We start from the raw sequence: 14,308 nt of genomic DNA, 5'->3' as shown, positions 1-14,308 counted from the left end.
CACGATTAGCAATCACATTTTAAAACTTAATACCGGGCATGTGTGTGTGTAGTTGTTATCAAGGTCACAGCAGGTAGAGAAAGGAGGTTTAAGCTTTTATTCCCCAGCAGGATTCTCCAAGAAATTCTGCCTCCATCCCATGTAGCAATTAATTTTAGGGGAAAAGCTCACATAGGCACTGATGGGAGCTATCCCCCACTTAATGCTAAAGGCCCAAGGGGGGCAATTTCATGCAGCTGGGAGGAGGCTTGAATTGACCCATGTGTTGTGATCCAGACAGCAATCAGGGCCCTCCTGCTTGATATATAATTTTAAACCATATAACATGTGATTGCTAATCACATCATTAATGTGTAGTTTGCCCACAATTAATGTGTAGTTGGTCTTTAACAGCAGAGGTGTTAGAGCTGCAGTCCTAAGCACAATTTCTAGGGCACAAGCCACATTTAAATCAGTAGGGGTTACTTCTGAATATAGATGCTCATGAATGATTCTCAAGTTTGCATGTGAAAAAGCTTTTTTCTCAAAAGACCTTTGAGGTGGATTTTGAACTAGAAAAAAGATTGGTATTTGGGATTCTTTCTGTATACAATTACCTTCTCAGTAAGCTATTCAGTCTGCAAAAAGAGAAGAAGTAATAACACTATTAAGCAAGTGTACGTAGATATTATGCTCTAGGATAAAAATGATTGGAAAACTTTTATTGCTCAAAAAAGAACAGAGAAAGGGACTTGCTTCTATTTCTCTTGGGGAAAGCTGAAATAAAGATACCCTTCTACTGACAATAATTTCTTTCCATTCTGGCTTTGTGTTATAGAAGCTTGATAGTAATTAATGTCATCTGTAGAAAACAGAACAATGATTAATAACATGATTCATAGAACTGTCTGGGATAGTAAATGATTTAAATGTAACAATTTACAAAGTACACAATGTTCAGAACAAGCCGGTGCTATTTAAGGGTGAAAGGGTTAGTAAACCTATTTGGTCATGTTTGTGGTCTAACTCTTACACTGCCTTGAACAATTCTAGCACTTTTGTTTAAGTGCTAGAATGCTATTAAGGGGCAAAGGGAATGTTGCAAATAACTTTCATTATTATCCCCAAAGAGCAAAATTTTATTGGCTATATGAAGCCTCCAGATTTCGGAAGTTTCTCTCAGTTGCTGTTGCAAAAATTAAAGATAGTTGCCTTCATCTGAAGGACCACCTGTGCCAATATGAGGCTGCCCAGATATTGAGATTAATATATGGGCCATTACTCTCTTGGCGTGAGATGTGAGACAGACAGGTTCCAGTGACAGGACTTTTCTGGTGGTGGTTGAGCACATTTGAAGCTTCCCGTATCTCACGTAATTCATGTGGCTATTGTATTAGTCCTTGGCCTGCCTATATGGTAACACAACTCTAATTAAGACATATCACTTGATCCCCAAGCCAAAAATCCCAAGTAACAGTGTGTTGAGTGAATGTAATTTACCCTTAAAGTGAAATACAATCTCACCCACGTTTCATGTGGATTTGAAGCTGCTACTATCTCTATCTCTCTCTTGTGGCACCCACACATTCTACAGCCAACCTTCAACCCACATTTCTCTCTCCTGCTATCCTCCATTAATTCAGAGTCTCCCAGCTGGAGGATAGTACAGTAAGGGAACAAAAAGCAATATATAAAAATCACACATTACCTGACTTGATGCACATTGCCTGGGTGAGGGGGTTTTTTTTACATGTGAGGTGATGTTTCATTGGCTGCCATTTATTGCCACGCCCCCTACTTCTGTTTGCTCCTCGCCTGAGCACAACCTAGCCATTTTGCTTCCATCAGCCCCAAGGAAAGGATACAGCTTGCCAATTTCCCCCCATTGTTGCTGAAGACATGTTTGTGGGTTTGTAATTTCTATTTAACAGCTGTTTTGTGCCTTACTGCTCTTGTGCAAAGCAGCTGTTTAAAATAAAATGGGCTCTTTGGGAAGAATTGGCAGGTGTGGGATGTGATGGTTCCTTTCAGTTGCTGAAACAACACATATTTCCAAGTGTGCCTATTTCCAGTTGCTGCATGCTGAGGGCATGCTCACAGAACATCCACCAACTATTAAACTTCCATTTTTATTTTTAATACAGAAATTTTGACAAGACTGCTGTTGCACAAAACCTCTATATTAAAACAACAGCAACAGGAATTGGCAGCTAAAGATGAATTTGTAGTGAAAGGATGTGGGAATGAAGGCACATTTGCAGATCACTTATTAGTATTTATTTCTTAAAAATAATAATAATAATAATAATACAAGTTTTGTGCAACAGCAGTCTTGTGCCAAACCTTCATGATACACATGCAGAAATCAAGAGCTGTAAACATTAATTGGGAAGGGAAGAGAGGTGGTGATGTAAAGGACAAAAAGGGAGGAAAGAATGATGGGGGACACACAGTATTGGCAGAGCTACCTGAAACTGACTAGAATCTTGGCCATTTCATACTTGAATTGGGGCTATGGAGAGAAAAGTTTTTTTGCAGCTTTCTCCAAGTTTTTAAATATTTACAAAATGCTTGCATCATGTGATCATCATGGCTAATATCCAAAAAGGGATGGCATATTTAGAAAACCATCCTCCTGCTGAAAGTGGGAAGCATACCAGGGAAGGAAGGAAGGAAGGAAGGAAGGAAGGAAGGAAGGAAGGAAGGAAGACTTTCTTGGCCAGCTTTCCAGTGTTGGATCCAAAAGAGGTCTTCTGAAGAAATCTGATTTCACTGTAAAATGAGATTTTAGAAATCAATGTTTTGTTTATATACCCCACCCCAAATTCACAACCCTTAATTTTGCCTCATTGCAAAATATGCTGGTAAAGTTTGTTTTTGTGCACTTTAGTTAAAAAATAATAATGTGCGTACATTGACAAACAAGCACCTGTGCACATGACCACTTTGAAAAAATGGGAATGGAGGATGGATATGTAATAATTGAAAGAAGAAGACATGTTCAGACCACACAGTTACAACCTGTCAAGGTCTTTGTTGTTTAGTCGTTTAGTCGTGTCCGACTCTTCGTGACCCCATGGACCAGAGCACGCCAGGCACCTCTGTCCCCCACTACTTCCCGCAGTTTGGTCAGACTCATGCTGGTAACCTCGAAAACACTATCCAACCATCTCGTCCTCTGTCGCCCCCTTCTCCTTGTGCCCTCCATCTTTCCCAGCATCAGTGTCTTCTCCAGGGAGTCTTCTCTTCTCATGAGGTGGCCAAAGTACTGGAGCCTCAGCTTCACGATCTGTCCTTCCAGTGAGCACTCAGGGCTGATTTCCTTAAGAATGGATGCGTTTGATCTTCTTGCAGTCCATGGGACTCTCAAGAGTCTTCTCCAGCACCATAATTCAAAAGCATCAATTCTTCGGCGATCAGCCTTCTTGATGGTCCAGCTCTCACTTCCATACATCACTACTGGGAAAACCATGGCTTTAACTATACGGACCTTTGTTGGCAAGGTGACGTCTCTACTTCTCAAGATGCTGTCTAGGCCTGTCATTACCCTTCTCCCAAGAAGGAGGCGTCTTTTAATTTCGTGGCTGCTGTCACCATCTGCAGTGATCATGGAGCCCAAGAAAGTAAAATCTCTCACTGCCTCCATTTCTTCCCCTTCTATTTGCCAGGAGGTGATGGGACCAGTGGCCATGATCTTCGTTTTTTTGATGTTGAGCTTCAGACCATATTTTGCGCTCTCCTCTTTCACCCTCATTAAAAGGTTCTTTAATTCCTCCTCACTTTCTGCCATCAAGGTTGTGTCATCTGCATATCTGAGGTTGTTGATATTTCTTCCGGCAATCTTAATTCCAGCTTGGGATTCATCCAGCCCAGCCTTTCGCATGATGTATTCTGCATATAAATTAAATAAGCAGGGAGACAAAATACAGCCTTGTCGTACTCCTTTCCCAATTTTGAACCAATCAGTTGTTCCATATCCAGTTCTAACTGTAGCTTCTTGTCCCACATAGAGATTTCTCAGGAGACAGATGAGGTGATCAGGCACTCCCATTTCTTTAAGAACTTGCCATAGTTTGCTGTGGTCGACACAGTCAAAGGCTTTTGCATAGTCAATGAAGCAGAAGTAGATGTCTTTCTGGAACTCTCTAGCTTTCTCCATAATCCAGCGCATGTTTGCAATTTGGTCTCTGGTTCCTCTGCCTCTTCTAAATCCAGCTTGCACTTCTGGGAGTTCTCGATCCACATACTGCTTAAGCCTTCCTTGTAGAATTTTAAGCATAACCTTGCTAGCGTGTGAAATGAGTGCAATTGTGCGGTAGTTGGAGCATTCTTTGGCACTACCCTTCTTTGGGACTGGGATGTAGACTGATCTTCTCCAATCTTCTGGCCACTGCTGAGTTTTCCAAATTTGCTGGCATATTGAGTGTAGCACCTTAACAGCATCATCTTTTAAAATTTTAAATAGTTCAGCTGGAATACCATCACTTCCACTGGCCTTGTTATTTGCAGTGCTTTCTAAGGCCCATTTGACTTCACTCTCCAGGATGTCTGGCTCAAGGTCAGCAACCACACTACCTGGGGTGTATGAGACATCCATATCTTTCTGGTATAATTCTTCTGTGTATTCTTGCCACCTCTTCTTGATGTCTTCTGCTTCTGTTAGGTCCTTACCACTTTTGTCCTTTATTATGGTAATCTTTGCACGAAATGTTCCTTTCATATCTCCAATTTTCTTGAACAGATCTCTGGTTCTTCCCATTCTGTTGTTTTCCTCTATTTGTTTGCATTGCTCGTTTAAGAAGGCCTTCTTGTCTCTCCTTGCTATTCTTTGGAAATCTGCATTCAATTTCCTGTATCTTTCACTATCTCCCTCGCATTTTGCTTGCCTTCTCTCCTCCGCTATTTGTAAGGCCTTGTTGGACAGCCACTTTGCTTTCTTGCATTTCCTTTTCATTGGGATGGTTTTCGTTGCTGCCTCCTGTACAATGTTACGAGCCTCCATCCATAGTTCTTCAGGCACTCTGTCCACCAAATCTAAATCCTTAAACCTGTTCCTCACTTCCACTGTGTATTCATAAGGGATTTGACTTAGATTGTATCTTACCGGCCCAGTGGTTTTTCCTACTTTCTTCAGTTTAAGCTTGAATTTTGCTATAAGAAGCTGATGATCTGAGCCACAGTCAGCTCCAGGTCTTGTTTTTGCTGACTGTATAGAGCTTCTCCATCTTTGGCTGCAGAGAATATAATCAATCTGATTTCGATGCTGCCCATCTGGTGATGTCCATGTGTAGAGTCGTCTCTTGTGTTGTTGGAAAAGCGTGTTTGTGATGACCAGCTTGTTCTCTTGACAGAACTCTATTAGCCTTTGCCCTGCTTCGTTTTGATCTCCAAGGCCAAACTTGCCAGTTGTTCCTTTTATCTCTTGCCTCCCTACTTTAGCATTCCAATCCCCTATAATGAGAAGAACATCCTTCTTTGGTGTCACTTCTATAAGGTGTTGTAAGTCTTCATAGAATTGGTCAATTTCAGTTTCTTCAGCACCAGTAGTTGGTGCATAAACTTGGATTACTGTGATGTTAAAAGGTCTGCCTTGGATTCGTATCGAGATCATTCTATCATTTTTGAGATTGCATCCCAGTACAGCTTTCGCCACTCTTTTGTTGACTATGAGGGCCACTCCATTTCTTTTACGGGTTTCTTGCCCACAGTAGTAGATGTGATGGTCATCCGAACTGAATTCGCCCATTCCCGTCCATTTTAGTTCACTGATGCCCAGGATGTCAATATTTATTCTTGCCATCTCATTTTTGACCACCTCCAACTTACCCAGGTTCATGGTTCTTACATTCCAGGTTCCTATGCAATATTTTTGCATGTCAAGGTCTACCTGCTAGTAAACCTCTTATCTGTCAACAGCCTTGCACCAATGCACACACATGGAAAAATTTGATCAGAGCTACCTTTTGTGAGAGATAAAACCCCCTTACAGACTCTGCCTTTTAATCATAGTGATGGAATAGAATTTCAGAATTTTGCATGACTGGATTTTAGAAAGTTAATTGGCTGAGGTAGCTTCTGAGGTGAGGCCTTGGAGAGTACTTGAGAGGAAGCCTCAAAAATATGACAAACACCTTTTTTTGTGCACACAGAGCTCAGTGATCAGATAAAATTAACTAGGAAAAATGTAGAATACTTGGCATTCATTCCACTGTGAATAGGGTGGGAAATGGACTGTTTCATCAGTCTAAGCAAAACCTTAGCAGGACCAATCTCACAACTGGTTCAGGCTGCAAACCCATGCATGTTGTTGTTGTTTAGTCATTTAATCGTGTCCGACTCTTCATGACCCCATGGACCAGAGCACGCCAGGCACTCCTGTCTTCCACTGCCTCCCGCAGTTTGGTCAAACTCATGTTAGTAACTTTGAGAACACTGTCCAACCATCTCATCCTCTGTCGTCCCCTTCTCCCTGTGCTCTCAATCTTTCTCAACATCAGGGTCTTTTCCAGGGAGTCTTCTCTTCTCATGAGGTGGCCAAAGTATTGGAGCCTCAGCTTCACGACCTGTCCTTCCAGTGAGCACTCAGGGCTGATTTCCTTAAGAATAGATAGGTTTGATCTTCTTGCAGTCCATGGGACTCTCAAGAGTCTCCTCCAGCACCATAATTCAAAAGCATCAATTCTTCGGTGAGCAGCTTCTTTATGGTCCAGCTCTCACTTCCATACATCACTACTGGGAAAACCATAGCTTTAACTATACGGACCTTTGTTGTCAAGATGATGTCTCTTCTTTTTAAGATGCTGTCTAGGGTTGTCATTGCTTTTCTCCCAAGAAGCAAGCATCTTTTAATTTCGTGACTGCTGTCACCATCTGCAGTGATCATGGAGCCCAAGAAAGTAAAATCTCTCACTGCCTCCATTTCTTCCCCTTCTATTTGCCAGGAGGTTATGGACCCAGTGGCCATGATCTTAGTTTTTTTGATGTTGAGCTTCAGACCATATTTTGCGCTCTCCTCTTTCACCCTCATTAAAAGGTTCTTTAATTCCTCCTCACTTTCTCCCATTAAGGTTGTGTCATCTGCATATCTGAGGTTGTGGATATTTCTTCCAGCAATCTTAATTCTGGCTAGGGATTCATCCAGCCCAGCTTTTCGCATGATGAATTCTGCATATAAGTTAAATAAGCAGGGAAACAATATACAGCCTTGCCGTATTCCTTTCCCAATTTTGAACCAATCAGTTATTCCATAACCAGTTCTAACTGTAGCTTCTTGTCCCACAAAGAGATTTCTCAGGAGACAGATGAGGTGATCAGGCTTTCCCATTTCTTTAAGAACTTGCCATAGTTTGCTGTGGTTGACACAGTCAAAGGCTTTTGTGTAGTCAATGAAGCAGAAGTAGATGTTTTTCTGGAACTCTCTAGCTTTCTCCATAATCCCATGCATAGAAGAGGAAATTTCAGCAAGTATAGCTTATCATGATACATGATGTTGAATTGTATCTGCTGAAACAGACTGCCAGCTGGTGTAAAGAATCCTATCTTTTATCAACAGATATCACCTGACATGGCATCCTCAGTAAATCCCTGTGGTGAAAGGCTGGAGGTTCTGCTTTATTGCCTTTCACTGAATGATAAAAGGAAGTTGTGAGACAACAAGTGCAGACCGGTGGGAAAGAGAGGCGTCTTTCCTCAACATAGTATATTATAATCATTTTGCATAAATAGAGTGTTCCGTTTGTGTTTGGAAGCTAATACTTGTTAGGTCTTTCACTAGTTTTCCTGACAGAAGCTCCACAGTTTTTAACAGCTGCCTGATATTTAGAAATCCAGTAACTTTTTCTAACGTGGAAATAGAGTGCCTGAAAAAACAATACCTGCTGAATTTTTTTGCTTGTCACATGGCTCTTTAAAGGCAATCCTTTGTAACTACAGTGACTAGTTCAGATGTATAACATTTATACAATGATGGTACCTAGCTTGAGAAAATAGTGATAGGTGGTAAAGTTGTTCCCATTGCTAAGTATTGTTAAGGATTTGTCTTATTATACATGTTGGATTAATAGTGCTATGATGTGTCAGAGCTTGTCTCTTCATCCCCAGCCACGCAGCAGGAGTTTGTTCTTGGCTTAGAGCTACTGCCAAGCTTCAAGCACAGCATGAATGGTCTGAATGCCTGGTTCCTCCTATGAAGAATATTCTGTTTCTTATGTATCTTTTCCCTTTTTTAATTCATGACATAGAATATTTCCAGTTTGAAAACTGTCACATCTGTGTTTCTCTGGTTTATATTTTAACTGGAATGAAACAGGATGTTGTGATTCAGATACAGATCTTGCTCCAACTTTAAGCTGTCAGTACTGAACCTATTGCACAGATGTTTCATATGTGAAGTCAGATTACAAAGAAACCCTGCTCATTCCTTTCCACCCTCTCTGCCGTCTTATCAACCACTATTTTGAATCATACATTGCAATAAGGGTAAGTGGTACATTTGCCTAATAACAATGTGAGATCACCAAAGGCTGCTTCACATGGTCATTTTTCACCATTCAGTTTTCTCCGCGGGACCTTGCCCATGATGTGAAGCAGGAATGAAACAAACATATACTGCTATTATAATTCCCACAATTTTAGCAGTGCTTTTGGGTGCCATTTAGGAGAATGCAAAATTCTGTTAGAGCATGTTGATGTCCCCAGTCACAGATTCCTTCTCTGCGTGATCATGTAAAGGGAAAAACTTCAAGGAGAAAAAAATTGCAGCAAAGCCATACTTGTTGAATTTCTGCCTGTTTCTTATATTTTTTCTGTTATACATTAGCCTAAACCACAAAGACTGTAATGATTTCAAATATGTCCTCTAGGTTTTCAATCCAAACGGCATTTTTGTCTGCATCATGCCCAAATTAAAATGTCTTTAAGATTGTCCTCTTAGACAAAACCAAAAACTCTTTCCCTATATAGTGGGACATCTAAATCAAGAGACTACATTTCCCAACAGGCCCTTCTTCTGGTCTGTGAGCAGGAAAACAGGACTTTTCCATCTATCCTTGGGGGGGGGGGGAAGGCTAGCAGTATCAGCAATAAGCATCTCTTCAAGGTTTAGAAAACATTTGATTTTATTAAGTCTATATAATTCATTCCAGAATTCAGGGTTGTTGTTGTTTTTTAAATGTATAAGCAGCATCTCCAAATGGAAGCAGTATTAGCAAATGGTATATGTGTTATCCTTTTTACATACTGTTTTTGCATAATGTTGCAATGAATCATACGTGTTTACTCAAACGCCTATTGGTCTCTTGTATGCGTAATTATTGTTGAAAGCTTCAGCCTCCTATAATATTTTGGCTTTGTTTTAGCTAGAGCGGTAATAAAGGCCTTTTTTATAAAAAAGAAAAGAAATAAAGGAAAGAAGGTGCATGACAAATATACTTTAAGGGAATTGAATTTCTTATTACACTGTGATTTATTAATAACCACTCCTTTGACACTGAACAATCTCTTTAAATATCTCACAAAAGACATTTTTCTGACAAATTACTTTCCATTCAAAAATGAAAAATGCAAGAATTGCACTACTGTAGAAGAAAAAGGATATATCAGAGAAGCAATTTTAAGTTTCAGGTGCAAGTAGCTTGAAGGAAGTGACTTGCTGAAGAAAAAGAAGTTCTTCAGTTTAGCTTAAGTTGTGTGAGGTACAAGTTGTCCATCATATAACAGTATTTGCTAAACAATTCATTAAGCTGACATTTGCCTATCCTCTTTGGGGAATGAGTTAGCTGAAGCAGAATATGACATGAACAGCACTTGACATTTTGCTGTGGGTTTAAAGCAGTGCATTTTAAGCAGTTCAATTCTGTATTCATTAGTAGTCAATGGAATGGAGTCTAATCATTAGTTAAATAAACTATTAATGTACTAAGATAGCCAGAAATCATTTACTACACATTCTGAATGCTGTATAAAGTGGGCAATATATATTAAAGTCCATATTTTCCCATTGCACATAACTCGCTATGCCACAAGGTATCCCACAATGCTCCTGGTCAGACCGTATAAAAACAGCAGGGTTAAGAATACAACCACATCATACTGGAAATTTTACCATGTCAGGTCAAGTAACTGCAGCAGCATTGCAGTTATTTGCTAAGGGTCACCCCAATCACACATCATGTTGATCTGTTGCTAAATGTTTAACTGTGAATTTAAAAAAATAGCACGTTGATGAAAAAAGCTCAAAAGTCCCTGCTTCCACCCACCCCACCCTGCTACATCTGATTTCACCATGATGGGAGAAATGGCCCCAAGCCTAGTCCTGTCATTTCATCCAAACCTGGGCTCATCGGTTGTTTCTCTCCAAACATACCATCAAGTTTGATCTTGACTTACGGTTCATAGTTTGATTGGGGAAAACAAATCACGAATCTGTGTTTGGACAACATGACAGGGCAGCTTTTGTGGTTTTATTTTTCCTTGGTGTGGCATTGCCAGGAATAGGGAAGAAACAAAGCACTGTTGAGCAGTGGGTATCAGCACACTGCTCATTCACATTAAACCATAGGTAAACTGTGGTCTAAACCACAGAGTCTAGGGCTTGCTCATCAGAAGGTCGGAAGTTCAACTCCCCGCGACGGGGTGAGCTCCCGTTGCTCGGTCCCAGCTCCTGCCAACCTAGCAGTTCGAAAGCACGTCAAAGTGCAAGTAGAAAAATAGGTACTGCTCTGGCAGGAAGGTTAACAGCATTTCCATGCACAGCTCTGGTTCGCCAGAAGCGGCTTAGTCATACTGGCCACATGACCTGGAAGCTGTCTGCGAACAAATGCCAGCTCCCTCGGCCAGTAAAGCAAGATGAGCGCCGCAACCCCAGAGTCATTCACGACTGGACTTAACAGTCAGGGGTCCATTTACCCTTTACCGTTAAACATTAACTATGGTTTAATATGATGTGCAAGGACGGTCTTTGTCTGTTGTGATCTCAGATGACACACCTCCCCCCCCCCCCCGGCCTAAGTGGTTTTGGTATGCAAATGGAGAAACTGGCAAAAAAAAAAAATGTATTTAGGGTTTTAGACAGAATCTGACCTCTCAGTAAATATACACATTTTTTAAGCTCTTGAGAAGGCACCAGTGAAAACCCTCAGACGAGTATGTCATTTGTTTTGAAAAATAAGTGAACTTGAATGCTTTGAGCAGCATAGCCAAACAGCTGGGATTTTTTATATGTCAGAAACAACTTGGGAGTGACTGTACTCAGTGGACTTTCTGGCAGAATATCGTCTTTTAAATACCAAAACTGTGAGCAGGGGGGAAAAAAAGAAATGTTTTGTTAAATCCTTCATGAAGCTACCATATGGTTATGTTGCTTTAAAAGGAGCGTATGTATGATTTTAAAAATAGAAATATAGAATTTGAGTTTTCAGAAGCTTTAAAGCAGGAATCATATAAGTTTATTTTTCTCTTCCATTGTGACAAGTGAAGAAACCAGGCATTAAAGAATACAGATAGTCTTCATAATTGCATGTGGAATGTCATTTACTGCCTAACATTTGAATAACCAGAAATGGAAGAAATAAGACACATTCATGTGAAACATTTCTTACTGTTCCCTAAGCCAAGCTACATGTAGCATGAGAGTGCTATGATTGGATTTCACATCTTTGGGGGGGGGGTTAAATGAGGATGTGGATAGAGGGCCAATAGGATCAATCAGAATGGGGCAGTGGTGCTGGAGAGTTAACCCTTTAGCCATGGACCTTGACTGTGGTTGAAATGTCCCCAACAAGCTAGTCTTGCTAGGAAAACAGGTTTAGTGCCTATCTTTTCCCCCAGGAGGATTAATATCAGCTTGTAGGCAAAGATTGCTGAGAAGAGATATTAAAGGCATCTTCCTATGGCATTACTGCATCCATTGAGGCTCCCTGATTTTTAAAGGGTTTTTTGGGGGGAGTGATCCACTCACAGATCTCATGGGTAGACCGGTTCTAAAATGCAGAACAATTACCAGAAACAATCTCATTTGTAGTTTGGATATATAGCTTGGTTATCTGTATCATATGGTGAAAGCTAAAATGGTTACCTGTAATCTGCCATAGATTAGTGTGACATTAAAATTTCACATTTTATCACAAAGTTCATATATTTGTGATACTATATGTAAAGATAATATATTTACATTAATTTTATCTAATTATATGTATTTCTAAATGTCTTTATAATAAAATGTACACATTTAACAAGTCTTGGTACTTTTTTTGAGCTGAGCATTGTATTGTAAAATTGTGATAAGTATGAAACCCGAAGGTTAATTACACATTAAGCTGCACATCAGCCTAGGTCAGTCTGCTTCAGAATTCAGATATAAAATTCCTTAAGCATTCATGTTCTCTACCAAAATACCTGATGCTGGATGCTACAGCCCTAGTGGTTTTAGAAAGACTGAAAACTCTCATTTAACACATGCCTATTGTTTATTCTCCTTTGTAGATTCACACGTCTTTGATCAATGGACGGCCAAGCGCAGATGACCCTTCTCCAGCTCTGCTAGAATTCACTTCAGCTCGCTATATTCGCCTGAGATTTCAGAGGATACGGACTCTGAATGCTGATTTAATGATGCTTGCACATAGAGATCTCAATGAAATTGACCCAATAGTTACAAGAAGGGTAAGTCCTGGCACAGATGCCAGCGTTTCTGTTTGAAGTGTTACTTTTGCTACTAGTATTAATGAGGAGGATCCAAACAAACTGTGCCATCTAGGAATTATCAGGAGCTTTACGCTCCCGTCCCAGCCAGCATCAAACTCCCCATATGTCATGGGGGCCAGCTGTTCAATGAAAAAGGGTCCAAAGTTCCACAGAGTATATGGAAGCCCATTTTAAAACTAAAGTAGTCCATTAGATCCCAACTAGTGTTTCAGTTTTCACATGCATAGAACAACAGTGTGAATACAAGTTCACTTAATATAGATTAGTTATGTTATTGCACCCTTTGTACTTGAAAGACTGAAAGAATGAGAGTGTTTTCCACCTGTTTTGTGCCTGCTTACAGGGAACGAAATGTTCATAATTATTTCAGATTCATTAACACAGAGTGCAAGAGTATTAGGTTATATATGTGGCATTGTGGTCCACTGCCAGTGATGTAGGGTGGAATGTTTTCAACAATGCACATAACTGCTATATCATGTTTTGGGGGCAATTTATAAACAAACAAACAAATTATTGTTTCATGAAATTAGCTAGTACCACAATGAACTGATGCAGTAATCTCCATTTGGGTGCAATTTGCCTTTTTAATGTGACAATCCCTTGGAAATATTGTGTGTGCATCTGTTTGTTTGCTTATGTCAATTCATGCATCAACCTACACATACAAAGATACAACTTTTAGGATAGGGGTAGGCAGAGCTTTTTCTCAGTTCTGGCACCTCTCAGGTGGGTGCTATTGCCATTCTAAGAGAACAAGGGAGGCGTTCATGTTAAGTTCCAGCACCTTGTTTTCTATAAAAATAGCAATGGGGAGAGAGTGCCAGACAGAGAGAGGCCTGAAGTATCCTGCTTCTACAGCAAGGTAAGGGATGTGGTGGGGCTGTGGTCTTAACCACTGAGCTTCTTGGGCTTGCCAATCGGAAGGTTGGCAGTTCAAATCCGTGTGATGGGCTGAGCTCTCGTTCCTCTTTCCCAGCTTCTGCCAAACTAGCAGTTCGAAAGTACACCAGTGCAAGTAGATAAACAGGTACTGCTGTGGCAGGAAGGTAAGCAGCGTTTCCATGTGCTCTGGCACTTGTCACAGTGCTCTGTGTGTCAGTAGCAGTTTAGTCATGCTCGCCACATGACCTGGAAAGCTGTCTGTGGACAAATGACAGCTCTCCTGGGAGTTGAGCACCGCACCCCATAGTTTCCTTTTACTGGATTTAACTGTTCAGGGGTCCTTTACATTTACCTTTTTTACAGCAAGGTGAGTCTCAGCTGGGGTATAGGCAGAGCTGTAGCTAGGGGGTGGGGGTGCACGCAAGATTGGCTAAAAAATATGTCCATAAATATCTCTATAAATAAAAATATAGATTATAGCCTCATAAGGAAAGGTTTTAAATAGTGGGTGAATTGAATGGAGGAGAGGTGGAAAGAAGGGCTAATTTGTCCGTTTTGGAACATGATAAAAAATAATAAACAGTTTTCAGTGTATTCATACCCATTTCCCACTGAAAATTGAAATACAATCTATCCACATGTCTTAAAATATTTCAAAATTGTTAAAAATATTAAAAAGCAAATTTTCATTAGAAGTTCACAGTTGTTTGAATACTACACTTAAAACATATTAATTGTGCTT

The 14,308-nt window shown here is 40.3% G+C and overlaps 1 protein-coding gene across 6 annotated transcripts in view; it reads left to right on the top strand.

The window, feature by feature from the left end:
- Window positions 1-14,308, top strand: part of LAMA2 (laminin subunit alpha 2) — a 365,889-nt gene that overhangs the window by 120,310 nt on the left and 231,271 nt on the right. For all 6 annotated transcript variants that reach the window (XM_077926009.1, XM_077926008.1, XM_077926013.1 and 3 more), the window contains exon 5: window positions 12,460-12,639. In XM_077926009.1, coding sequence (XP_077782135.1) covers window positions 12,460-12,639 — 180 coding nt within the window. The remainder of the gene's footprint in view (window positions 1-12,459; window positions 12,640-14,308) is intronic.

This window comes from Podarcis muralis, chromosome 3 (assembly GCF_964188315.1).
Source record: "Podarcis muralis chromosome 3, rPodMur119.hap1.1, whole genome shotgun sequence".
Taxonomy (NCBI): Eukaryota; Metazoa; Chordata; class Lepidosauria; order Squamata; family Lacertidae; genus Podarcis; species Podarcis muralis.
The sequence above is the reverse complement of the archived record's forward strand: the minus strand, read 5'-3'. Positions and strand labels throughout refer to the sequence as shown.